The 27,221-nt window shown below is 39.4% G+C and overlaps 1 protein-coding gene across 6 annotated transcripts in view; it reads right to left on the reverse strand.

Annotated features, from left to right (window-relative positions):
• Positions 1-27,221, reverse strand: part of DST (dystonin) — a 175,041-nt gene that overhangs the window by 68,999 nt on the left and 78,821 nt on the right. For 5 of the 6 annotated variants that reach the window (XM_032216299.1, XM_032216297.1, XM_032216298.1 and 2 more), the window contains 9 exons: positions 19,396-19,562; positions 17,239-17,398; positions 16,663-16,989; positions 15,732-15,816; positions 11,623-11,864; positions 9,366-9,572; positions 3,758-3,877; positions 3,523-3,630; positions 1,071-1,289 (listed from right to left, as the gene is read on the reverse strand). In XM_032216299.1, coding sequence (XP_032072190.1) covers positions 1,071-1,289; positions 3,523-3,630; positions 3,758-3,877; positions 9,366-9,572; positions 11,623-11,864; positions 15,732-15,816; positions 16,663-16,989; positions 17,239-17,398; positions 19,396-19,562 — 1,635 coding nt within the window. The remainder of the gene's footprint in view (positions 1-1,070; positions 1,290-3,522; positions 3,631-3,757; positions 3,878-9,365; positions 9,573-11,622; positions 11,865-15,731; positions 15,817-16,662; positions 16,990-17,238; positions 17,399-19,395; positions 19,563-27,221) is intronic. The other variant, XM_032216300.1, reaches the window with a different exon arrangement.

Raw genomic sequence — 27,221 nt, forward strand, 5'->3', positions numbered from 1 at the left:
AATAAATCACTTCTAGTGTTGGCTAACTGGCTCTATGTTTTTATTAGTTGCCCTATGTTATTCTGTTTTCTGCCTACACTTTCTAGTCTGTTTTTTAAAATATTCTGGTTGTTCAAAGCACTGGTTTTCATAGCATACTTTTAAAATTAAATGCAATGAAGTATCCCATGAAATGATATTTATTTAGGAGATTCCCAATTATTTAAATTAAGCGCTAACTTAAATCTTGTCAGTTTCTAAATTATTCTAAGAAGGACTAAAGTTGAATTTTATATCCTTTAAGTTCTTTGTTTTCATCTTTATGACAAAAACACAAAAATATATATTGTCATACGGTTATAACTATGTTCACGCCCTGAAGTATAACAGTTCATTTCAGGACACTGCTATTTATGAAATTCAGTCTTTATTATTTGTGTTTCTGGCCCGATGAAAATAATCCCAAATTAAGCATATAATCCAAATTTTATTTTTAGAAGGTAACAAATTGAAAGTATAAAAGCAATACAGGCAGACACTTCATTTAGTGACTGTTCAAAGTTACAACGGCACTGAAAAAAGTGACTTATGACCATTTTTCACACTTATGACCATTGCAGCATCCCCAGAGTCACGTGATCAAAATACAGACGTTTTGCAACTGACTCATATTTATGATGGTTGCGATGTCCCGGGATTATGTGATTCTCTTTTGCGACCTTCTTATAAGCAAAGTCAACGGAGAAACTAGTCGTCCTTAACAACTGTGTTAAGTGTGCTAACAACTGCAGTGATCCGCTTAACAACTGTGGCAAGAAAGGTTGTAAAACAGAGCAAAACTCACTTAACAACTGTCTCGCTTAGCGGCTGAAATTGTAGGCTCAATTGTGGTCACAAGTTGAAGACTACTTGTCGCAAATCGGAGAGAAAGATACAATAAAGGTGTCAAAACTGCACGGCCCTAATTATTTAAAAAAATGTGTGATTTTGTGTAAGGAAAAGAATATGGCATTGATTTTTGGAATCAATGGCACCTTCAAAGGTGCTTGCAACCTGACCCAAATGATTGAGTATCTCCACAGAGACCTTACCCGATGTTCTTCTTGCTGCTGCCTCAGAGTTTCATATTCAAGAGCTGGTGCTGGAAGCTGTGAGATGATGGTCTCGGTTTCAGTTAGCCATGGCCAAATCTCTTCATAGGTCTCCCAAAACTGGCTCACTAGAGATTGAGCCCGTTCTAGTTGCAGGTTTCTCTTGGAGTTCATTTGACAGAGCATATCGTATTTATGCAAGAGAGTTTCCAGTTTGTTCTGTAAACAAAGTTATCATGTAACCACAGCATGTATAGATTTTAATTCGGCAAACGATTTGTACACTGTTATTAACTGGTTGATCAAGTTCATAGCCTGCTGTTCTAGCCATATAACACTTACGATGGTTTGGCAATTGATAATTGTAGAACATAAGAACAGAGAAAATCCAATCCACAATTAAAAAATTGGTGAAACAGATGGGCTTTCATTATTTTCCTAAATATTGGGAGAGTGCAGGCCAAATACATCTAGTCTAAGAAGGCCCTCTTGCCCATATGAAACAGTTTGGCCTCTGACGGCAGTCAAATCTTCAAAAGGACATCTACACATCTATTGTAGGTCTTTTTTTAATTATTATGATTAGAGTGAGAAATTAGAAAATTAAGGAATCACAGATTTATTCAACCTTGGTTTAATTCCCCCCTTTGGTAGGATAGGAAGCCACCCAGAGTCACCTCATGGTGAGATGGGTGGTAAACCGATTAAATAAAATAAATAAAAAATGAATAAAAATTCCAATCCTATTTTTAATAAAATAGGATTTTGCTTGTTTGTTTAGTATTTGATAGTATTTCTCTTACCTACTTATCCACAACAGACTTGAAAAATGGTATGCTCGATAGCCAAGGTGGCGCAGTGGTTAAATGCAGCACTGCAGGCTACTGCTAGATCAGCAGGTCAGCGGTTCAAATCTCACCGGCTCAGGGTTGACTCAGCCTTCCATCCTTCCGAGGTGGGTAAAATGAGGACCCAGATTGTTGGGGGCAATATGCTGACTCTCTGTAAACCGCTTAGAGAGGCCTGAAAGGCCTATGAAGCGGTATATAAGTCTACTGCTATTGCTATATTGCTATATATATCTATCATCACAACAAGTGTATAGTCTTACTTTCATTAAAACGAACGAATGAACAAACAAACTAACTAACAGAAAGGTAGGGATGGATAAGAAGGAAGCACAACCGGGAAGTATGAAATAACGGGAAGATTAAAGATGTGATGTATCCTGGTGGGAAATGAACAGGCAGCCCTTTATGGAGAAGACTATTCTGTAAATGGGTTTAGGCAAACTTCTTGAAACCAACCTTAACATAAACTTTATTTTCAATGGGCCAAAGAGTTTCTTCTATGTCCAGAAGGCTTTACATTCAGCAGAGTATTCCCAATCAGATAACACTGCATTTTTTAAAAAATCAGGTCCTCTCTGCAATTCTCATTTCCCTCAAGTATCTAATCTAGAAGGCCCTGGGTTCCTCAGTGTGGGAGATGGCACTGCAGATGGTAATTAGTGAAAATGAATGACGTTTTCACACCAGCTGAATACCCTAAGAAGAATTATGCTGAAAGAGTATACCCTTACTGTTGTGGCCCAGCAGGAGCCGTTGGAGCTGCCACCAGACTCCGACAGCGAGGGGCCTTATGAGTCGGCCCTGAAGGATGTGGAGGACCCTGGACAGGGTTCCAACTCCGAGCAGGGTGCAGAGAGGCTGGTTGGCCACCAGGGGGCGCATGAGCCTTGGACCAGTGGGGAGGAGACAAGAGAGAGTGATCCAGAAACCACCTGTGAGTTGTTCCAGGATGCACGCCGTCGAAGGGCTACTCGGCGTCAAGAACAACTACGTAATTACAGGAGGTAATTACGCTCACCTGATGGTCATTAAGCTCCTCTCCCAGACTATAAAAGAGACTGCTTGTGCCACGCCCTTCTTGCAGAAGTCAACATTTGGAATAAAGAGAAACGAACTTGGCAGGCTGGATTGCTGCCAGAGTTTGTCTGAATTGCTGCCAAGGTTTGTCAGACTTGCTGCCAAGGTCCTTATCTGTTTGTTTATTTGGCTTTCAGCCACCGAGATTCTGGTCTTGTTATTAAAGGACATTCCATTTTACGCTTGTCTCGGCTTTCGTTACTGGATGGAGGAGGGGGGTCAGAACACCTTACTATGCACTCAATGACTAAAATGTGTGTGTGGATTTTCTACAAGAAACCAGTACATTCATCGTAACCGTTACTAAGAACATTCATGTATATAAATTAATGAGCAGTTATTCAATTATATTTTCTGTTTTTCTCCCTATCAAGGTGGACTACCTCTGTGGGCCTCCTAAGTCATTAGAAGGTGAGCTCTAGCTGGTGCATAGGAGTAACAGTTGCTTCACAAGTTTTAAAAATTGGATCGGTGTTTAGATATTCAGATCCATTACCAAATAAGTGCAAGCAATGCCTTATTACCTTCATAATTTGTTTCTCCTCCTCTGTACATGTCTTCATGATCTCATCCCCAGATGAAACAAGTTCTTCTATTGTATCCTTGTGTTTCAAAATTTCCATGGTAAACCCCTAGTCATATCACAAAACAGATTGCTATTAGTAGCAGGGAAGTTGACCGTAACAAACACAGTATAAATAATATCAAATTTTTTTAATGAGAATTGATTTAACATATAACAAAATGGGGTTTGTTTACCTTTTGAATTTGCAGCTGAGCAAATGTCTGGTCCCTCTCAAGTCTTATGTCACCCAGAGACATCAGTTTCTTTTCCGTTTTGTCAACCCAGGCTAATTCATTATTAGCTGCCTGATCAAACTAAAGAAAGGCCATCAAAAAAGCAGTTATTTAAAATAGGAATGTTCCCTTAAAGATAAAAAAATCTTAAAAGTACACTCATCATAATTCAGTTACAAACTACTCCCATCTCGAATAGCTGTGGTCAATCCATATTTACTATTCAGGGATTTATGAATAATGGTGTCTAGATTATTGAGTGTGCTCCTTTTTGTCTTATTACAGCAAATATGACATAGTTTTTAATACTTTCAAGATGAACGGGTTTATTGTTGTGTAAGCTTTTGTATAGCATAAGCCTGCTCTATCTGATGCCTGAAGGATACTCTTCAATTGATATCGAGTATCACAGACATGCACTTAGAGGCAAATAATGAGGGAAATCGGCACGCATTAAAGATCAAAGACCGTGAAATTCAAGAAGATGTGAATTTCCATGAAAAGTTGCACTAATATAGAATAAAAGAGTAATTTCCAGTAGAACTCTTTTTACAATATCATGGGTGTGTGTGTGTGTGTGCGTGCTGGGATTGTGCCTGCTGGCTCACTTCCTGCTTTCTTCTACATTTATTTCTTAGGGGCAGAAAAAGACTAAAATAAGTCTCTGTTTGTATTCATCTGAATTTCAGTAGAAATCTGCTTATAATCATGGACATAGTTCCATGTTAAAATCTCCCTTTGTACTTTTGTTCTGGGGCAAAATACAGACTTTCCAGAGAGCTGGAAGAATCAGTGCTAATCATAGAATAAATTTGTGCTAAATATGTTAGTTTCCTGGACATTTATTTTTGTAAAGTCAAGAGGTCACAAAGTAGCTGTGTCGTGTGCATTGTCATTTTCACATCAATCTTATTTTATGTTCCTTAGTGATCTTGAGATTTCTTGACTTTCTAAAATAAAACTGAACTGTTCAAAAACGTAGGACGCTAACACATTTAGCACAAGGCTATTTTATCTACATTTTGTGGCGGTCCATTTTTAAGATGACACTCTTGCTATTATTTAACATTAACATTTAAATCCAGAAAGCAAATCACTTCTCATTCCTAACGCAAGTCACTTGTGTCATATATATCTCCTTTATAAGTACTCTGGTGATTTTACAGATTGTCTGGACAGAATAATCCCTTTAAACATTCTTTTCCTTGAATTCACTCTTGAATGGAAAGAGAGAGAAAAATCCACACCCACCGTCTTTCCATCCCTGCCTTCCCAATGGGAGAAAGTTCTACAGAACCACTTAAGACTCAATGCAGCTAATTTACTTAATTAGATAATTAAATCCAAAAATATAGGAAGCAAGCTTCAATTCTATTATCAAATTACGAGACAAAAATGAGCCGAGGTGGCGCAGTGGTTAGGGTGCAGTACTGCAGGCCACTTTAGCTGACTGTGATCTGCAGTTCAGCAGTTCAAATCTCACCGGCTCAAGGTCGACTCAGCCTTCCATCCTTCCGAGGTGGGTGAAATGAGGACCCGGACTGTGGGGGCAAGTTGCTAACTCAATTTGCTAAAAAAAATTGTAAACCGCTTAGAGAGGGCTGAAAGCCCTATGAAGCGCTATATAAGTCTAATTAATAAATAATAAATAAATAAATAAATAAATAAATAAATAAAATTGATATTTTACTCTTTGGAAGCACACATAGCATTCAAAGCAGGGGTGAAGAACTGATTTCAGGCAGAGGGCCAAAATAACTCTGGGCAATTGTGCCAAAAGTTGCATATCAGCAGTGGCTGTTCTCCATTGTGAGGAGATGGTCCCTAATGTGTTTGCCTTTAACGGTGCCCATACAATTCAATCCAATCGCATTTATACCTTTCATTTGTAGACCATACTTCTGAAAAGACTCTTCAGAACTAGGATTTAAAATTGTGTCAGTTGACATTGAGGACAGCCGTTTTAATGCCTATTACTGTGGTGGGGCAGTGGTTAGAATGCAGTATTGCAGGCTAACTCTGACAACTGCCGGCTGTTCGATTCTGATTGGCTCAAAGTTGACTCAGCCTTCCATCCTTCCAAGGCCGGTAAAACGAGGAGCCAGATTGTTGGGGACAATATGCTGACTTTGTAACCTGATTAGAGAGGGCTGGAAAGCAGTATGAAGCGGTATATAAATCTAAGGGCTATTACTATTGGCAGGATCAGCACACAAACTCTCAATGGGAGACAACACAGTGCTGGGGGAGATGAGTTTCCTTTCCCAGTAGTGTGTCCTCTTCCTCAAAGATATAATAGATAGATAGATAGATTGTTTATTTATATCCGCCCTTTTCCCTGGGGGGACTCAGGGCGGCTCACAATCAAAAGGGAAGGGGGGACAAACTTTTACATATAAGACAGTACATGGTTAAAAACGCAACATTCATACCATTCGGGCAGATATAAATTTTAACAGACAATATTTCAAGGGGGAAAGTTGCAGCAGCAGAGAAGGTAAATGTTTCGCTCCCCAGGGAAACCTTTTCTTCATAGTATCTCCCTGCGTGACAATTTTCCTGACAGTTAGGAAAAGTTCTAATACACAGGTGTCAAACTCGCAGCGTCACATTGTCATCACGTATAAGAGCCGAGGTGGCGCAGTGGTTAAATGCAGCACTGCAGGCTACTTCAGCTGACTGCAGTTCTGCAGTTCGGCGGTTCAAATCTCACCGGCTCAGGGTTGACTCAGCCTTCCATCCTTCCGAGGTGGGTGAAATGAGGACCCGGATTGTTGTTGGGGGCAATATGCTGACTCTGTAAACCGCTTAGAGAGGGCTGAAAGCCCTATGAAGCGGTATATAAGTCTAACTGCTATTGCTATTGCTATCACATGATGTTTTACATGTTTTTCCCGTTCGCAGAGCTGGGGTGAGCGTGCCCTGCGCATGACACATTCGGCCCGCGGCCACCAGTTGGACACCCCTGTTCTAATGTTTGACCAGCTGTTCGACCAGAGGTTAAGAGCTCTCCCTATTCCAGGTTTGAAGAAAAAGGCAGGGAAATGCTACAGAATTTGGAGATGAAACCAACAAGGTTAGTCTATGCCCTTTAGACAGAGGTCCTTGCCCTTCATGCTTCTTGTATGTCATCCAGAATTGACCATAACACCTGATAAAAATATTGTATGAATCTAAATTGTCCTACAAAAGTATATGTTTGTTTCTTCAAAGTCACTATTGTATCATTGATCTTGAAGTTAGAATATTAACTGTATCAGTTAATGTACTGTACTTTATCACACTTAAAGTAGCTGATGAATTTTTTAAGAATATTCAGAATGTAACAATAGCGCTTTAGACTTATATAGCAATAGCAATAGCAGTTAGACTTATATACCGCTTCATAGGGCTTTCAGCCCTCTCTAACCGGTTTACAGAGTCAGCATATCGCCCCCACAGTCTGGGTCCTCATTTCACCCGCCTCGGAAGGATGGAAGGCTGAGTCAACCTTGAGCCGGTGAGATTAGAACCGCTGAACTGCAGATAACAGTCAGCTGAAGTGGCCTGCAGTAATGCACCCTAACCACTGCGCCACCTCGGCTCCCTATACCGCTCCATAGTACAGAGTCAGCATATTGGCCTCAACTATCTGGATCCTCATTTTACGGACCTTAGAAGGATGGAAATCTGAGTCAACCTTAAGCCAGTCAGGATTAAACTCCTGGTAGTCAGCAGAGTTAGCCTGCAATACTGCATTCTAGCCACTGTGCCACACAACTCATATTCTAAAGTGCTAAAGATGTAGATTAAAGTGAAAACAGCGTGCTTCTAACAATTAAGGCTATGGCAAAAGAGATATATCTTTACAGATTTTTCTACACACTGAGATTGTGGAAGCCATACACAACTCCTTAGGGAATGTGTTGCACAGTGCATGGCACCAACTCAGTTGGAGAGGGACAGAAAGGCAAGCTGCCAACGAGGAGGCATCTTTAAGTTAGCTTCTTTTGAGATCTATCAGGCAGATTTGTACTGGGCAAGGCTGCTCTTTAGACAATCAGGTCTAAAACTATCAAAAGGAACACTTTAAACTGTGCCCGATAAGCAGCTGACAACCAGTACAGAGAGATCTTACAGGGATCTGTACGTTGATTGGTTAATAGCCTTACTGCCCCATTTTCCACAAAGGCAGCTTCAGCTTCTAGACCAGTGTTTCTCAACCTTGGTGACTTTAAGTCCCGTGGACTTCAACTCCCAGAATCCCCCAGCCAGCGAGAGCTCTCGCTGGCTGGGGGATTCTGGGAGTTGAAGTCCACGGGACTTAAAGTCGCCAAGGTTGAGAAACACTGTTCTAGACCTTTTATTATTATAAAGGACAGTCCTTTATTTGAAAAAGCTGTCTTCTACATTTATTTTTTCAAAAACTCACTTTCGCCCTTCATTTTGGTCATGTAACTTTTTCTGTACAAACAGTACCGCTTAATGCGCATTCTCACGTTCATAGAATGTGAAAAATATGGACACTCACACACACAACACACAAACACTCAAGCTACGAAGTAAGCAAAGGATGAATAATAGCTGTTGCTAAATCTGACTGGCTTTGAAACCAATTGGCAAGCTAGACACAATTGTGCAAAGATGTTTCTTGTCACAGCTGCCACCTTAGAATCCAGGGACGGCTGAGGATCCAGAGTATTGCCAGACTTAAAAAGTGAAATTAATGGATTATCATAGCTCGTTCTTTAATTATGAATCATAGCCGAAAAGTAAATTATGTGGCCTGAAGATTCTCCCATGAGTAATCCTTTACTGTTTAATCTATTTGAAACAGGCCAAAAACATTCACTGCCTTTTTACAACTATAATCAGAGGAGATATACTTGGCCTGAACACTCTGCTTTAAATAGAGGCATTTGGACTGAGTCATACTAAATTAAAGAGCTAGTAAATCAGATCTTTAAAATCACACACACACACACGAAATTATCTTAGAAACATCCTGATGTGCACATTAAGTTCACTTGGATGCTACCTGCAATAGGAATAACATTTATCGTTCACAAGAACCTACCAGTTTTGCATCACTTATACAACCTCACATCTGATCCTATCAGGCACCAGAAACTGCAGGCATTAAAAGGATTTAGATTTAATCCTTTGTTCTGGTGAAATTCTTACTTGGTTCACTACATGATGTTCCTCATAAAGCTTCCCAGTACGAGGCTGATCTGCAATTTTTGCATCAATCAGGAAACAGATGGCTGTGGGAATGACTGGGATGTGCTTTGTCCTAAGATTCATGTCTGAAAATTATGGCTCAGGATCACCTTCCTCCCCCAGATGAGCCCCAGTTCTTGAATAATAGAGCCAGTGTAAGCAAGGAGAGTACAATGAAACAAAGAGAACATTTTTATTTTGACATAAATTCCCAGGTAAATGAACTGGCCTCTGTGTCTGTGTCTTTGTGTGTTTGTGTGTTTTTGTGTGTGTGTGTGTGTGTGTGTGTATGTGTGTAATGCAAACCTGATATCAAACACGTATTACTCTGGTTTGCAGAAAAGTTAAACCAATATATTACTTTTACCTGTTGTGATCTTAAAATTGCAGCATCAATTTCTTCCACTTTTTGATTTAAAGTGTCACTCATTAACCGGTATCGTTCATTGTCTTCAGTAACCATTTTATCTATCCCTTCCCTGGCTCTCCATGGCACCAGTTCCAACAAAGAACTACTGACTTCATTGAGATGGTCCAATAAACTTTTCTTATCCTTTACTTCTTTTTTCAGTTCCTAAAAAAGAATATTTGAAATAAACATTCTGGCAAAAAAAATCTATGCGATACTCTTCCCTTCATTTGTTAAGGTTACTATAAGAAAGATTATATGCTGAATATATATTTAGGGATGCTGGGGAAACATTATTGATCAGCATTATGCTGATGATGCTACTCCAATACTGAAAATGATCTGCAAAGTCAGGTACCAAAAGTCAAGAATTATTATGTGTGGATAATCTACAGTTAAATTAACAGTCTAAGATTGGTGGAAACTTAATAATTCAAGTCCTAACCAACAATCTAAGAATTATTAAGGAAGCATCTAAGACATAGGCAGCGCCAAACAAGGTGGTTTTTTGTAAACTTTGAGTGTTGAGATCTGACGTTTCCAGATATCAAGAAAAGTCCATTGTATATTGCTCCAAGGGCTTCAGTCATGATTGGTTCAGATTTCTTTTTCCATAAGTGTTCAACTTCAATCTGCAAGTCCTAATATTTTATGATTTCAGATTGTTATTATTCATGTACGTGTATTGCCTTGTGGGCATCTAAGCGCCTGCACACATGTACATCCACACACACAGTGGCAATAAAATATCTATCTCCAATGTTCTCCACCCTACAAAGTGTGTTGGCTGAGACATCTTACCCAGCTTGTATACCTCAGAGAGATCTAGAATTCATGTTTCTAGACCACTACCTTAAATCTATATACCGACCCAAATAATGACAGCAGAGACAGCCTTGGAACTGATAATGCAAGGTAGCTTCTATCTTTTGGGATTGACTGTTCTTGATAAAGAAGAAGTAGACAAGAAATATTATACATTACAATTAGTATTTGGTACTATAGTAATGAAGGCCCAGGAAAAGATATTCGGGGTGACATGACATGCCTATACCTAAAAAGATTAGAATGGTACAGGTAATAGTTTTTTCCTATGAGTCTGTGGAAATGAAAAGAGTTTGAAAAGTCTGAAAACAGGATAAAAGGAGCATTAACCTTTTTGAAAACAGTGTTAAGAGAAAACTCCTGAGAATTCCATGGATAGCCCAGAAAACAAACAAATGAATCAATTAAATCAATCCATCACGAATTCTCATTTGAGGCACAAATAACCACGCTAAAACAGTTTGGACGTGTTATGTCAAGACCTAGCTCTCTAATGAAGTCTATAATACTGGGAAAGGTGGAAGGAAAGAGAATGACCAGCAGACATTGGGTGGACTTAACATGGCAGGCTGAACCGAAGTAGGCCCCAAGCCTGAACCAAACTAGGGTTTCAGGATATTAAGCTTAAACTGTTCATATAAAAATGAAGTAGGGAATCTATTTTAGCCCATCTGCCTGCTTGGCCGTCAACTTGTTAATTAGACATATATTGTTAGTTCCTCAAAATACTAGATGTGCATGTCCGTTGGCTGACCCATGTATTATGACATCCTCAATTATAGAGGTGGTGGGTGAAACCTGAAGAACCAGGTGGGGACAGATCATCCTGGAGAAGGTTTAATCTATGTAAGGGCCTTGAAGCTCTTCAACTCATTAACCCCTTCATGAACAACCCCACACATTTATTACATGAAAATAATTTAATAAATGCTACTCTAACTAATAATACTATGAATAATAATAACAAACCACAACTATAATGGATAGTTCCATAAATCCTTGGGTATAGATATTGTCCACTTTGGAGACCCTGATCAATGTGGTCAATAAGGGTTAACGCCAACTCTTATCAACACTAACTTGAACATAATCAATCAAGAAATAACGAACTTATGAAAAGATTTATTGCAAATGAGAAGCTCTACATGGGGAAAGTAAAGGCGATTTCATCCAGATGAAATAGCCTCCTACAAGCTATGCATGGCCATTTTTGCAAAGTGGGTGGGGTTTCAGGAGGCAAAAAATGCTGTATTCAGTGTATAAGACGCACCCAGATTTTCAGCGTCTTTTTTTGAGGAAAAAAGGTGTCTCTTCTACTCCAAAAAATGCAGTACACTAAGCCAAACAACAAAATGTTAAGTCAATCTTTATTTTCTAGCTTGATACTCACTTTTTGTCTTTCTTGTGTTTCGCTTAATTCTTTGCCTTTGGGATCTTGAGAATTGTATGAAAGTAATTCGACTTCAACTTTGTCAAGCCAAGAACAGAATTCTTTGTGAGCTGATTGGAGCTGCCCTGAAAGCTGAAGAGCTTCTTCTAGAGTCTTGAACACTTCAGAACTCAGGTTAGTAATATCTTTGTATCTTGCTTTGATGCCTTCCAATTTATCTTGAATTACAACAATTTCATCTCCTAAAATTTGAAAACAATATCATTAGCAAAAAAATAAAAAATAAAAACCAAACCATCAAGTTATTAATTGAAAAAATGAATAAGACTTCTATTTATGTATTAATAATTTGTAGTGTTTGGGACAGATTTATAAGCTATATCTAAAATAAAACAAAACACATAAAAGCCAGTATAATAAACTTGATTTAAGATTGAGCTCAGGTATTGTGACATACGTGGACACATTATGGAATATCTTTGCAGGATGCTTTTTCTAATTCCCAGTCTAATTTACAGATCTGGAATAGTTCCCAATCCACTTACTAATCACAGCCTCTGTTGTTTAGTTTTCTGCCAAAACTGTCTAGGAACAGGAAGTTAATGTACTAACATTTAATGAAAGTATTACCACCAGAAAATATAACATTTATTAAATAGGTTCTTTGATACATTTCAGAATATATAGATGATGGCACTTTTTATTTCCATTCAGATTAAAATCTGATCAATACACCGAGATGATTTGTCAAATATGCTAACATCATTTCCTTGAAAATGTTAGACCTACATAACCTAAAGACCTCTTTACTTACAATTGATTTAAATTACCCAAAGACCTCTTGACCTGAGAGATTCAATGTATAAACAAAACCCACAGAAAATTATTTAGTTATTATTTAGTTATAATTATTTAGTTTAGAATAATTTAAAATTATTTTTTTCTGCGAGAACTTTTAATATCAAGAGACTTAGTTCACTGAAAATTAGTTCTATGAAAATGCTGTTTAAATATTGGCAACATTCAGCACAGTAGAATTTATAAATATGTTCCTGATGAATTGTGAATCCAGAATGTCTCATTTAGAAAAAAAGGCTGCCTAATTCGTGACCCGTCAAAACCGCGGTCCACAAAAGCGCGATCGACGAAAGCGCGCATTTGACGTCATCACAGCGCGACCAAAAAAATTAAAAATTGAAATAAAAATTAAATTAAAGCAAGCCGATTCACATAAAGGTAAGGGTTAGGTTTAGGGTTACGTTTAGCGTTAGGTTAAGGGTTAGCGTTAGGTTTAGCGTTACGTTAACGGTTAGGTTTAGGGTTAGATTTAGGGTTAGGTTAAGAGTTAGGTTTAGGGTTAGGTTTAGGGTTAGGTTTGGGGGGGTTAGGGTAAGGTTTTCGCTTTATTTTTTACATTTTTCGATCACAGCGCGATGTTTTCGTCGCGCTGTGATGACGTCAAATGCGCGCTTTCGTCGACCGCGATTTTGTCGTCCGCGGTTTTGTGGTGGAACCGCCTAATTAAGACATTTTGTAAGGAAATACTGTAAATTAAGGATCTTGCTTTGCCAGTCCCTCATTATTTTTGTTGGTTCAAAATATTAGGGGCTCTTGTATTCTTCAGATGAATATCAAGTATCTCAAACTATTACCAGAGAAACAAACTGGACTTTGAATGTGTAACAGAAAATATTCAGATTCAAACATGTTTGCTTGTTAGGTAAAAAGATACATGGCCACTGCAGCAAATAATACAATTTATAGGCAAATCATATACAACCCACAATATTCCTAGGATTTATTTTTTTAAATGCCTATTACTTATTCTGGATGCCCAAACTCCAGGATTATTTTGATAGATATATGCGATTACTTTTAAGTTTTATCTTTAACCGGTTTTTGATGTACTTTCATAAAAAAATAGTTTTCTGATCATCCTGGAGCAAACAAGTTTACCTGTAGCCTGGCTAATTCTGAATATTGGAGGAACATTTTTCATCATGCTCTGATCCTTCTCAAATGGGGGGGGGGGTGTAGTCTATTGTAAAATATCTGGGGAAGATTTTACAGGCCCATTAGCCAAGTCAACCTTAATCCTATTGCTTCTAATATGCCCATAATAGTTTAGGGGTTATATCCAAATGTTAGAGAAGATTGAATTATTTTATTATAATACCAATAACTGCGCAATTTATATTAAGAATCCAAATCTTTCAAGAAATCTCAGCACTGTTACCAATTTTGCGAAATAATTCAATGGGAAAAACAGATGGAAGTGATAAATGCATTGTTTAATACATACACAGACAAACACACACACACACAAACACATACACACCACCCTTTTCAGACTCAAACTATTATGTTTGGGAAACTTCATAAAGTCTAGAAAATTCACAAGATGTTGCCTTCTAAACCAGACGTGCTATATGCATTTGGAATTCAATCATTTTAACCTTACAACAACATTCACTATCACAATCATCTACTTAGCCCTCCTCCTCCTCTTCGAAAAGGGAGAATAGAAAGACCGCTGAAATAAATACGAATGCAATTGATCTACAGCTTAAATTATTTGTTGATATCTAAGTGGATGTATAACTCCATTCATAACTATGATTTCATTTATGAAAGCAATAATTTAAAACTACAAAACGTGACAAATATAATCAGTATTTCCAGGATCACATATGGTGAAACTATAAATGGAAAATAACTTAAAACTCCGCAGGCTGCTAAAATGTGTCAAAAACACTATAAAAAGAAATGTCTGGACCCCACCTTTCTACTCTTAAGGCAGTCTGCTTTTTTCAGGCTTCCACAGGGAATTGAAAAAAGGCTGGCACTGTATTAAGAAGGTAGTTAGTCCAAAATATTTCTTCCAATTAATTACCAAAAGCCATGCAGCAATAGCCATCTGATTGTTGTTTTAAAGAGGCTAAACATTTTAAAATGTTTCCACCAATTACTTAGGAGGCTGAGAAATTTTAGGGGTTGCAAAAAGAAACCTCTACAAATTTTCCTCACAATGGCTGCGGTGGACATTTTCACTGACTGAACATTTACTTCCGTCAAGACGTAAACAAAGACACATTAGGAAGCAACAAATACTAGTCTGAGTAGCACAGAAAGGGTGGTATGTTGGTTTTCTGGCAGGAATTTCGGTATTTACAATCCTAGCCGAACATCACATCTGGAAAAGATAATCAATAAGGACTGAGAGGAGTTATCATCCGTGACCCGACAAAAGGGCGAACGACAAAACCGCGCCCGACTAAACCGCGTCGCTAAAACTGCAACGTCATCAGCGCGGCGACAACAGCGCGGAGACAGAAGGGCGCTTTACAACAGCGCGTCGGCAGAAAGCCGATTTAACTTAAGGTAAGGGTTAAGTTTAGGGTTATGTTTAGTGTTAGGTTTAGGGTTAGGTTTAGGTTTAGGGTTAGGTTTAGGGTTAGCGTTACGTTTAGGGTTAGGTTTAGGGTTAGGTTTAGTTTTACAGCGTGCTTCTGTCGCCGCGCTGTTGTCGGCGCAATTCAGCGCTCATTCGTCGGAGCGCTTTAGAACACGCAGTTTTGTCACCGCGGTTTAGTCGGGCGCGGTTTTGTCATTCGCTCTTTTGTCGGCGAACCCTTATCATCACCATTCCACTCCTTGAAGTTATGTTTTATGGAACATAAGAAAACATTAAGGATGACTAGATTTTCATTTATTTATAACCCCTGCCTTCTTGTTCCTGTAAACAGTAGGCATGCAACATAGAATGAAACTTGGTACGGTTTATTCACCTGAACTGTAGCTGTTTTAATTCCCCAAAGATCCCTTTTAAAATCCTGTGTTGATACCACTAATTCAAATGTTTGCTTTTTTAAGTACAGAAATTAATTTTCCAAATGAAAAAGATTGCCAACTCACAATTTATGCTCTCAACCATATCGTTATAACCAGCTGTCAAATCAATATGAATCCAAGACATTTTTTTTTTAAAAAATGGTACATTAACTATAAAGATTAGCACATTTATTCTGGACCGTGTTACTTTTACAGTGTAAAAAAAACTAAGTAAAAAGATGTTATTTAAATTGCCACTGATATAAATCCATTCTCACCTGTAGTTTGTTTAAGAAGCAGTAAACCATTTTGAATAGCTTGATCAACATTATCTTTTCTGATCTTAATCTCCTCTTGAAGAACCTAGGAAATTTAACGATTTAAGAATATGGGGAATGACAGAGAAAAGGCAACAGCACATAAACATCAAAGAAATCATCGCTAAAAGTTCTATTTGATAAGGAATAACTTTTTGTTGCTGCTAAGGCAGTGTTTCTCAACATTGGTCACTTGAAGATGTCCAGACTTCAACTCCCAGAATTCCCCAGCCAGTGTGACCCATCAAAACCGCGTTCCACAAAAGCGCGGTCGACGAAATCGCGTATGTGACGTCATCACAACGCGACGAAAAAGATCAAAAAATTGAAATAAAAATTAAATTACAGCAAGCCGATTCACATAAAGGTAAGGGTTAGGTTAAGGGTTAGGGTTAGGTTAAGGGTTAGGGTTAGGTTAAGGGTTAGGGTTAGGTTTAGAGCGTTAGCGTTACGTTTAGCGTTAGGTTAAGGGTTAGCGTTAGGTTTTTCGTTAGGTTAAGGGTTAGGTTTAGGGTTAGGTTTAGGGTTAGGTTAAGGGTTAGGTTTAGGGTTAGGTTTGGGGGGGTTAGGGTAAGGTTTTCGCTTTATTTTTACATTTTTCAATCTTTTTCGTCGCGCTGTGATGACGTCACATACGCGCTTTCGTCGACCGCAATTTTGTCGTCTGCGGTTTTGTGGTGGAACCGAGAAACACTGTGCTAAGGAATAATGCATTAATTTCTTTCTTCATGGGAAATAAAAAGGAAAGAGTTCATGAGGTAACTAGAGAAACAAAGATTATGCAAGATTTAGTTATAAGAAATAACCAAATAACAAATAAAATACAAAAGAAACTGTTAATAATATGATTAACGATGGTAAATTAAAAATAACAGAAAATAATGGCAAATACCAGCATTTCAGCGTGCTGTTTCTCTAGTAAATCAGTATTGTAGTCTTGGACTCCCAATTTGCTCAATTTCTCGTGGACTTCATTCAACCAGTTCATCAGTCCAACCTCATCTTCTCCAAAAATCTGAGCATTGCAATAGGCTTGTTTCAGGAGCTCAGCCCTACTTCTGCTTTTTTCTTGAACCTCAACGTATCGGCCTTCTGAAGACTCTAATTTCTCTTGAACCATCTCTTTATCTTCCCTGGAGCACAACGTGTTTAAAATCTGGCCAATGTTAATGGCTTGCTGTAGATTTTTATTGTGAGTGGTGATGTCTTCCTCTAAAGTCTATAAATGGATTTTTTAAAAGCAGCAGGTGGGGGAAAAACAAAATGAAAAGAAAATTTAACCAAACCATGTAAACAAATATGAGCACAACTAAATAAAAAAAAGGAAAATGAATAAAACAATTGGAGTGATAATAGAAATGCGTTAAAAGAAAAAAACTCAGGCAAGAAGGTAGAGAAGGAATTTCCAATTTTTCTGAATGAGGAAGCTATAAAAATAACTCCAAGAGGCTGCCCATTAAGATCTTACTTTATGCTGAGAAATCTGTTGCTGGAGTTTGGAAGCCTGGGTGCCAATGGGTTCTGAATTGGAAAGCTTCTTCTCAGTGGTTGCTAACCATTCAACCAATGGTTCTAAGGTTTCATGGAACTGCTGTGCTACAGTTGAAATCCCTTCCAACTGGCGATGTCTGCAAAATGCCAAGAGAATGAAAAACAAGCATTTAGGGATCAAATACAGGTAAAAGATTACGGACTTTACCAAGTTTTTAAAAAAATAGCAATAGCAATAGCAGTTAGACTTATATACCGCTTTCAGCCCTCTCTAAGCGGTTTACAGAGTCAGCATATCGCCCCAGAGTCAGCATATCGCCCCCAACAATCCGGGTCCTCATTTTACCCGGTTCCACCACAAAACCGCGGTAGACTAAAGCGCGCTCGACGAAAGCACATACGTGACGTCATCACAGCGCGACGAAAACATCGCGCTGTGAGCGGTAAATTTAAAATTAATGCGTAAATCTAAACCTAACTCCCCCAAACCTAACCCTAACCCTAACCCTAACCCTTAACCTAACGCTAAACCTAACGCTAACCCTTAACCTAACCCTAAACCTAACCCTAACGCTTAACGTAACCCTAAACCTAACCCTAACCCTTAACCTAACCCTAACCCTAACCCTTACCTTTATGTGAATCGGCTTGCTTTAATTTTATTTTAATTTCAATTTAATTTATTTTTAATTTTTTTCGTCACGCTGCTGATGACGTCAGGTACACGCTTTAATCAGGCGCGCTTTAGTGGACCGCGGTTTTGATGGGTCACTATTTTACCCACCTCGGAAGGATGGAACGCTGAGTCAACCTTGAATCAGAAATTAAACTTTGTGACTTAATAATAAAAAAGGAATTAAAATAAACACAATAAGTAAAATAAAAGCCCTATCAACAGAACAAAAGTTTGTAGCAGTTTGTACTTTGTGTTAATCATATTTCAAAATCACATGAATTATTAGTACTACTGCTTTATAAATCATTAATAAGATTGCACCCGGAATATAGCATCCAGTTTTGGTTACCACATTACAAAAAAAGATGTTTTGGAAAAAGTCTAAAGAAGAACAACGTAAAGGCCTGGAGACAAACACATATGAAGAACGGTTACAGGAAATTGGGTATGGCCAGTCTAGAGAAAAGAAGGATTAAGGGGACATGATAGCAGTATTCCAGTATTTGAGGGGGCACCACAAAGAAAAGAGGATCAACTTATTTTCCAAAGCACTGGAAGGCAAGGATAAGAAACAATGGATGGAAACTAAATCAAGGAGAGAAGCAACCTAGAATTAAGGAGAAACTTCCCAACAGTGAGAACAATTAACCAGTGGAACAGCTTGCCTTCAGAAGCTGGGGGTGCTCCTTCACTGGGTTTTTAAGGAAAGACTGTATAGCCACCAGTCTGAAATGGTATAGGATCTCCTTCTTGAGCAGGGGGTTAGACTAGAAGACCTTCAATAGCAATAGCAGTTAGACTTATATACCGCTTCATAGGGCTGTCAGCCCTCTCTAAGCGGTTTACAGAGTCAGCATATTGCCCCCAACAACAATCCGGGTCCTCATTTTACCCACCTCGGAAGGATGGAAGGCTGAGTCAACCCTGAGCCGGTGAGATTTGAACAGCCGAACTGCAGAACTGCAGTCAGCTGAAGTAGCCTGCAGTGCTGCATTTAACCACTGCGCCACCTCGGCTCTAGATCCCTCAAGATCCCTTCAAGCTCTGATTGATATTTGCACACAGATTAGTTAGATCTGCTGAACCATTTCACTCTAGGCTAGAATTGTTTTAAATTAAATCTCCCAGGTGCAAAAGATATCAATCTTTATTAAAATAACACTTAATTTGCCAGCTCCTCCATGCAGTAGACCTTGTCATGACAATTTTATAATCCACAATGCCTGCCTTCTAGCTATCCGCCTATTTATTAACCGGGGGAATAGATAAATCATGTTTATTTCACCTGCAGTTCTAGTCCTAACAGTGCTAATGCATTTTCTCATCCAGCCTCAAAAGTTTAACGCTCATCTTACAACAAAAATGCTTACACAGCAGCTTCAGATTACACCGTTTTCTTTGCAGTAGCTAGAAGAGCTCCCTGCTCTATGAGTAAGCGGATGAAAATGTTTCAAGTACCTCATTTCTGCTTTATCAAGCAATGCGGCCCATCTGCTATCCAGGAGACTCAGCTGTTTCAAGATCTTTTCTTTATCTGGCGGCTCTGCTGACTCGGCAATTTTTTCCCCTTCACGCTTGATCAATTCAACGGTAGGCTTGCGGTCATCTAACAATCTCTGGAGAAGCTGGAAAAACAAAATAATCAAAAAAATTAAATTGCCACGAAATGATGGCTTTGTGACAAGATGAAGAGGCTGATTATATCCAAGGTCTGGCTTACCGTCAAACGGGGGAGATTTAAGCAAGCTGTCTTTTGCGTGGCACGACAAAACTGCGCTCGACTAAAGCGCGCCCGATTAAACCGCATCGCTGACGTCATCAACAGGGCGACAACAGCGAGCGCGGAGAAAGAAGGGCGCTTTAAATAGCGCTTTGAAAGCAAGCCGATTCAACTTAAGGTAAGGGTTAGGTTTAGGGTTAGGTTTAGGTTTAGGGTTAGGTTTAGGGTTAGGTTAAGGGTTAGGTTTAGGTTTAGGGTTAGGTTTAGGGTTAGGTTTAGGGTTAGGTTTAGGGTTACGTTAAGGGTTAGGGTTAGGGTTAGGTTAAGGGTTAGGATTAGGTTTAGGGTTAGGTTAAGGGTTAGGATTAGGTTTAGGGTTAGGTTTAGGATTAGGTTTAGGGGGGTTAGGTTTAGGGTTTAATTTTAGGTTTAGCGTTTACAGCGTGCTTCCGTCTCCGCGCTGTTGTCGCCCTGTGATGACGTCAGCTACGCGGTTTCGTCGAGCGCGCTTTAGTCGAACGCGGTTTTGTGGTGGAACCGTCTTTTGAAATGGCAGGCAAAAGATAGACCAGCATTTATGCTTCCCATGGTATAAATAGCTTATTCGTTTATTTAGCACTGATGGAGTAAGTAAATCTTGTCAGCTGCAGAGTTATTATTTTCCATTTTTATTTTAAATTTTGTTTCAACATTACGCTGACGTTTCATGTTGGCTACAAATAAGCATGCCTTCCTTGCTTTCATGAAATATAGTGCTTTCAGAGTAGGACATTCCATTAAGTTATGCAACAGCACTCCCGAGATAGACCAGATCAGGAAACCGACTCCACAGGAAGGCTAGAATTAGCTTTATTGAGATAGGCTATAATAACAAAATGTCCCAAGTCTGCTTGTGCTTTCATCTCCACCTTCATATAACCTAAGTGTAACGAGGAAAAGTCTTCTTAATACTATTTCCTTTCCCAAGTCTTAAAGAATGCTTCCTTCCTCTTTGTTTACATGATGACTTCTGAATATTTGCTTCAAGAGCATCTCCTTGGTTCTCTTTATGACAGCAGTCCATTGTATTTTCCAAAGATGCTGATGAACCCTCTTACTAGGAATGTAAGAGTATAATACTTGCTCTTACTTTAACTTTATTCCCTTCTGACAGGGCTTTGTATATTATTACTTGTCCCTGGATCTTTATCCCTGGATATACAAAATAGTTGTTATTCTGAACACTGCCCACAGATGCGAGCAGTTGTGTATTAACCAGGGACGTGCAGTCACTAGAGGCAGGGGAGGCGTGGCCTCACCAGTCATGAGGAAAAGGAAAGAATTTTAAAGAATTTTTTAAAAAATAATTAAAGCCAAGGTAGTTGCTAAGCGTGGCACGACAAAACCGCGCTCCACTAAAGCGCGCCCGATTAAACCGCGTCGCTGACGTCATCAGCAGGGCGACAACAGCGACCGTGGAGAAAAAAGGGCGCTTTAAAAAGCGCTTTGAAAGCAAGCCGATTCAAGTTAAGGTAAGGGTTAGGTTTAGGGTTAGGGTTAGGTTAAGGTTAGGGTTAGGTTAAGGGTTAGGGTTAGGTTTAGCAATAGGTTAAGGGTTAGGTTTAGGGTTAGCGTTAGGTTAAGGGTTAGGTTTAGGGTTAGGTTTAGGGTTAAGGGTTACGTTTAGGGTTAGGTTTAGGGTTAGGTTTAGGGGGTTAGGTTTAGGTTTAGGGGTTAATTTTAGCTTTAGCGTTCACAGCGTGCTTTTTTCGTCGCGCTGTGATGACGTCAGCTACGCAGTTTCGTCGAGTGCGCTTTAGTCGAACACGGTTTTGTGGTGGAACCGTTGCTACCAGATTCTAAGTCACAGTGACTTGGAACAGTGCTTAGTGTTAACTATAGGAGGAGACCAGAGAACTAGGGGCCTCTTTTGTATAAGAAATTTTGTCGCCTTTTAAGAGTTAACCAAGGGTTAAAAAGCGAAGAATTCCTTATGCAAATGAGGCACGTGTTCTCTCGCCTCCTGTAGAGGGCATTTTTAGAGGCTTTTTAGAGTTCTCTGGGAGCAACTAGCTCAGTCTGACTCAGAGCTCTGGCAGAACCACGTTGCCTTTTCAAACACACACACACACACACACACACACAGACACAGCTGGATAAAAGTACATAAGCCCAGCTTCACTGATTACAACGTGATTCACCTGCAATCAAAGGTTCCGATCGGAAGGCAGCAGGGGAAGGAGGGGTATGGCAGTCGAGCTGCTTTCAAGCGTTTGGAAAATATACCCAATCCAACTTCTGTGTTTGTGTTTGTTTGAGAGTGAGTGTGTGAGTGAGAGAGGGATCCAATTTCTCTGTGTGTATGTGTCTGTTTGAGAGAGGGGGAGGGAGGGAGAGAGGGAGGAAGGAGGGGAAGGGAGAAGAAAAAAAATGGGAAAACTTATTTTGCAAGGTGGAAAAATGCTGTCGCTTTAAATCGGAACTGAGCATGCCTGGCTGTGGAATTCTGGGAGTTGAAGTCCACAAGTCTAAAAAGTGCCTCACCAGCCGTAAAGCTCACTGCACATCACTGGTATTAACCATTAAGCAAACTAAGCACATGCTTAGGGCACCAGGCCCAAAGGAGGCACCACAAGGTTGAGAAAGAAAAAAAAACCCAATGAAGATTTGTACAGTATGTACAAAGGAGGGGGGGCACCAAGATTTGTCAATGCTTAGGGTACCAGTGAGCCTTAATCCGCCAATGGATGCAAGTTTTTGCAAAATCTGTCCTTACTTTCTATTAATTCATTTCCTGTTAATTCTATAGCAATGGCTTTATATTTCTGACTTAGTACAATTTTTCGACTAGCAGTATTCCTGTATGATGAATTGCTAACATCAAACCTCCCTACATCAGTCTTTGGAACAATTATTTATAATATGATTACAGCTAAAGACCCGTATCCATCCTTTTTAGAAGACAAGAGTTGTATTACATACAACAACAAATGTTATGATATCTTAAGGATATACTAATTTATCATAGAGTAATCTGTTGTTAAGTGTACTCAATAAACCAGTATGGTTTTGTTGTTTTTACAGGGTTGAGGAGTAGTGGTTATGAATGATAAATCATGGGGATCAAGGGAAGTGCAGAAAGCCTTCTTCACAGTACTAAGTGACTGTGCTTTCTATGCTTTGTGTCTCTTTGACGTCAACATTTGCCGTTTCCATCACATGGTTTGGTAACTCAACTCTCTGTTTATGTCACACCAAGTTGTAACTCTTTCAAGAACCATTAACCCAATTTTTCTCTAGTTGCAGACTGGCAGAGGTGGGTTCCTACCAGTTCACATCAGTTCGGTAGAACCGGTTCATCAAATCTACCGAACCGGTTAGAAGAGGTTCCACCAGTGGATCCGGAAAGCAGAAGAGGCTCCAAAATTTTTTGAAACCCACCACTGACAGACACACACACACACAGACACACACAAAGAGAGAGAGAGAAAGAGAGAGAGACTCACACAGAGAGAGAAAGAGAAAGAAAGGAAGAAAGGAAGAAAGAAATAAAGAAAAAAGAAAGAAAAAGTGAGAGAGAGATGAAAGAAAAAAAGGAAAAAGGGACAGAGAGACAAAAGGAAGGAAGGAGAGAGAAAGAGAGAGAGAGAGAGAGAACACATGGCCGGCAAGCCACTCCCATCAGGTCATATGGCTGTCAAGCCACTCCCACAAAGGAGGCCACACCCACCGAGTAGGTTCGAAAAATTTTTGAAACCCACCACTGCAGACTGGCCTCCAAAAAAAATCATATTTGTCAACAGCTGAGTAAACGACAAACACAGATTCACCAATTAAATCCCTGCTTATTCTGTTTCTCGAAGATAAAAAATATGGGCGGTTCAAAAGCATGTGGTAGCACGTAGGGCAAAACAGAAAGCATGCTCTGTAATTGTTTTAATCAGAAAACAGAAGTACTCAGTTAAACAATTGAAGGCAGCCCTCTGAGAAAAGACACCGCATAGTGTTTAGTGAATCATCTCCCCAGGCTGTCTGGGAAAGCCAGCAGCCAAGATGCAGCTGTGCAGGAGAAAAACTGTATTTGAGAGTCTCCTGGGTGTATACCGAAAGTTAGCTTGGGAAACAATCCAGATAAATTAAACGTCTTAATTGGAAATTAAGCGTACGGCCAAGCCTTGAGCTGTATTTATTTTTCTCAGGATTATCTAATTACTATGATCATCGTAAGAAAGATTTTACTCTTGGAATGCCCTTAAAATTGTAGCTTTAGGAAAAGATTTTGTGAAAATGCAGCAAAATACATCAGAGTTTCATACACATTTAGTTTATTGGGCTTTTAGGATTATATTAGCCTACGTTGAAGCTTGTTTGTTATCCATAACTTTGGATACATCCCCTGATAACTGTAAATAAAGTATTAATTGATAACATGCTATTAAGAATGCTAATTCTTAGCAACCATACAGATTGACTTCTACAGAATTATACGAATTACTCTTTCATCTTTCTCTGTGTTGAGCTTTCCCATGTTCATGTATTTTACATTCCATGTCCCCCCTGTAATTCGGTTTTTGCAAGTTCAAATTTTCTTTTTCCTTGCGGCAACATCAGCAATTTGACGTGCCAAAGATTTCAATCCAGATGTCACTCAATATAAACTTTGTAAAATGGGGCAAAATTAACTTAACAACTATCATGATTAGCAATGAAAATTGTGATCATAATAAGCCAAGGAGTATCTGTACAGCAGGCTTCCTCTGTAGTAACCAGTTTCCAAAATCATCATTTATCTTTTGCTATGATTTGGCAATTGCAGGATAGCCAAAATAAATGTTTCGTGTGAAAAGTTATTTATTTTTTAATATTTAATTCCAAAATCTTATAATAAAAGTAAATATTCCAAATATATCTTGATTAATCCATGTACAAATTTCTTAGATCAAAATCTTATTTAGAGTTTTGCTGTTTGCTTCTCATTTTTTTTTTACAGGTTTAAGCTTGGAATTGATTTTCCTCTTGTTCGTAGTTGAAGATAAATTCACTGAATGAAGAATTTTCAAATTTGTTGTTGCAGAGTCTCTAATAGGGCAATAGATGGTTAATAGGCAATTTCCCAAAAGTGACCGTTTTGTGAACTTAAGTGTCCTTTAAAAGGCTCTGCTGTGGTTGCAAACATAGTGACATGTTGGCAATCTCTCATTCTATCTCTATGTAGGGACATTCCAAGGAACCAGTCTACTCACTGGTTCCTTGGTCTTTGCTGCTGTTGTTGGCTCCACTTTTACAAAGCTCTCTTCAATTTGTCATTACTTTCCTTGGAATTTCTCATGAACGCCATTAGCCTTCTAAAAGGTTACGTGTTGGAATCATCAGCTAAAGGAGAAAGCGGAGATGTGGAGTCACTATATAGGAGGAAATGTCAGAGCAGACTAGTGACGTCTTATCTACTAGTTCCCAAGGGAATGCAGCCAGACTGGCATTAGTCTCCGGACCCGCTTCAAGGTGCTGGTCGTTACCTATAAAGCCCTACATGGCATCGGACCTGGGTACCTGAGAGACCGCCTCCTGCCGATTACTTCCCATAGACCTATTAGATCTCACAGGTTAGGTCTTCTCCGGATTCCATCTGCCAGCCAATGTCGGCTGGCGACTCCCCGGGGGAGAGCCTTCTCTGTTGCAGCTCCGACCCTCTGGAACGAGCTCCCCGCGGAGATCCGGACCCTTACTACCCTCCCGGCCTTCCGCAAAGCCTTTAAGTCCTGGCTGCTCCAGCAGGCCGGGGGGCTCTCAAAATATCCAGTCCCATGGAAACTGTGACTGTTGTGTATTTTAAAGTGTTGTTTTGTTTATTTATCCCCCTTCCCTTGTTTAGTGTAAGCCGCCCGGAGTCCTTCGGGAGTGGGCGGCATATAAGACCAATAAAACTAAACTAAACTAAAACTAAGGTTCTTGTTATATAGGTGACCAACAACAGAGGAACTGCTTTGGCCTATTCACAAAGTTATTCCAGTTTCTTGCACCTGATATTATTCTCGCCAGATTTGCTACCTTCCCTTGGGACCCAATAGATAGAGTTTCACAAATATGGTCTATCGTGTTTCCTCCCGTGAGGTGGCTTCATGCTGGCACACCTCTTTACTCCCTCCTCTCCTTAGCCGGTGATTGTACAATAGGTCATCAGCTTTCCCTCAGTAGCACGTTGAGTAGCATCCAACCTGAGAAGCCAATTACCTGGAACTATAACATCAATCACTTTATTTTGTCTACTCATGTTATTTTCTTGATAAAATACTGGAGTGGTTTACCACCGCATTATCTCATGCAGTATGAAAGGATGCCTCTTTCACTAAAGTGATCTGCCATCCCCATTATTTTTACACATTGCTGTGGCACAATGTGGGTGGCCTGTTTGCTTTAGCTGGATGGTTTTCATGATTTAAAGGTGACCCTGTGAACAGTCTATAATATTGGCGTATTTTCCTGGCCGTGACCCGTCAAAACCGCGGTAGACAAAAGCACGCTCGACAAAAGCGTGTACCTGACGTCATCAGCAGCGCGACGAAAAAAATTAAAAATAAATTGAAATTAAAATAAAATTAAAGCAAGCCGATTCACATAAAGGTAAGGGTTAGGGTTAGGGTTAGGTTAAGGGTTAGGGTTAGGTTTAGGGTTATGTTAAGCGTTAGGGTTAGGTTTAGCGTTAGGTTAAGGGTTAGCGTTAGGTTTAGCGTTAGGTTAAGGGTTAGGTTTAGGGTTAGGTTTAGGGTTAGGTTAACGGTTAGGTTTAGGGTTAGGTTTAGGGTTAGGTTTGGGGGGGTTAGGGTAAGGTTTTCGCTTTAATTTTAAATTTACCGCTCACAGCGTGATGTTTTCGTCGCGCTGTGATGACATCACGTACGCGCTTTCGTCGAGCGCGCTTTTGTCTACCGCGGTTTTGTGGTGGAACCATTCCTGGCATTCTTTGCACGTCCCTCTCACGAATACCATCATCCCCTGCCATGATAAGGTAGTGTAGTAGACTTGGGGCGGGGGGCGGGTGGGGATAAAATATCTTTATATTTTGAATTATATGGCTATATTTTGCATACTACTTAAATACAGTTAAGCCTATAGTTCTCTGTAGTAGGCAGAATGTAGATCCAATATAAACACTCTTCTATGTTTATATTTATATGTGTTTATTTTTTTTCTGTCAAGTGGACATTTTACTATTCTATTATTAAACTATAAGAAGACAAAACGAAAAAGTAAAGGTGCTATTCCTATCTTTAAAAAAAAAAAAACCTGCAAATTTTGTTGCCATAAATGGAAGTCATCTTTTGTTTTTTTCATATAGCTGATTCAGGAAGATGCCTTTCACCCACCACTAAGATTTGTTCGAAAACTGCCAGCTGGTAATCCTGAGCCTCAACATACTCATCATTTTCTCCTTGAAGGGCTGATTCTGAAAATAGGGTTGTGTGGTTGAACAATGTTTATTTGATTATGTAGACCATTCCCTTTCTATTTATATTCAAGTGCTTAAACATGCCAAAATCCATCCAGGGCGCTCCAGAGCAGTGTTTCTCAACCTTGGCAACTTGAA

The sequence above is a fragment of the Thamnophis elegans genome, chromosome 4, assembly GCF_009769535.1.
Source record: "Thamnophis elegans isolate rThaEle1 chromosome 4, rThaEle1.pri, whole genome shotgun sequence".
Classification (NCBI taxonomy): Eukaryota; Metazoa; Chordata; class Lepidosauria; order Squamata; family Colubridae; genus Thamnophis; species Thamnophis elegans.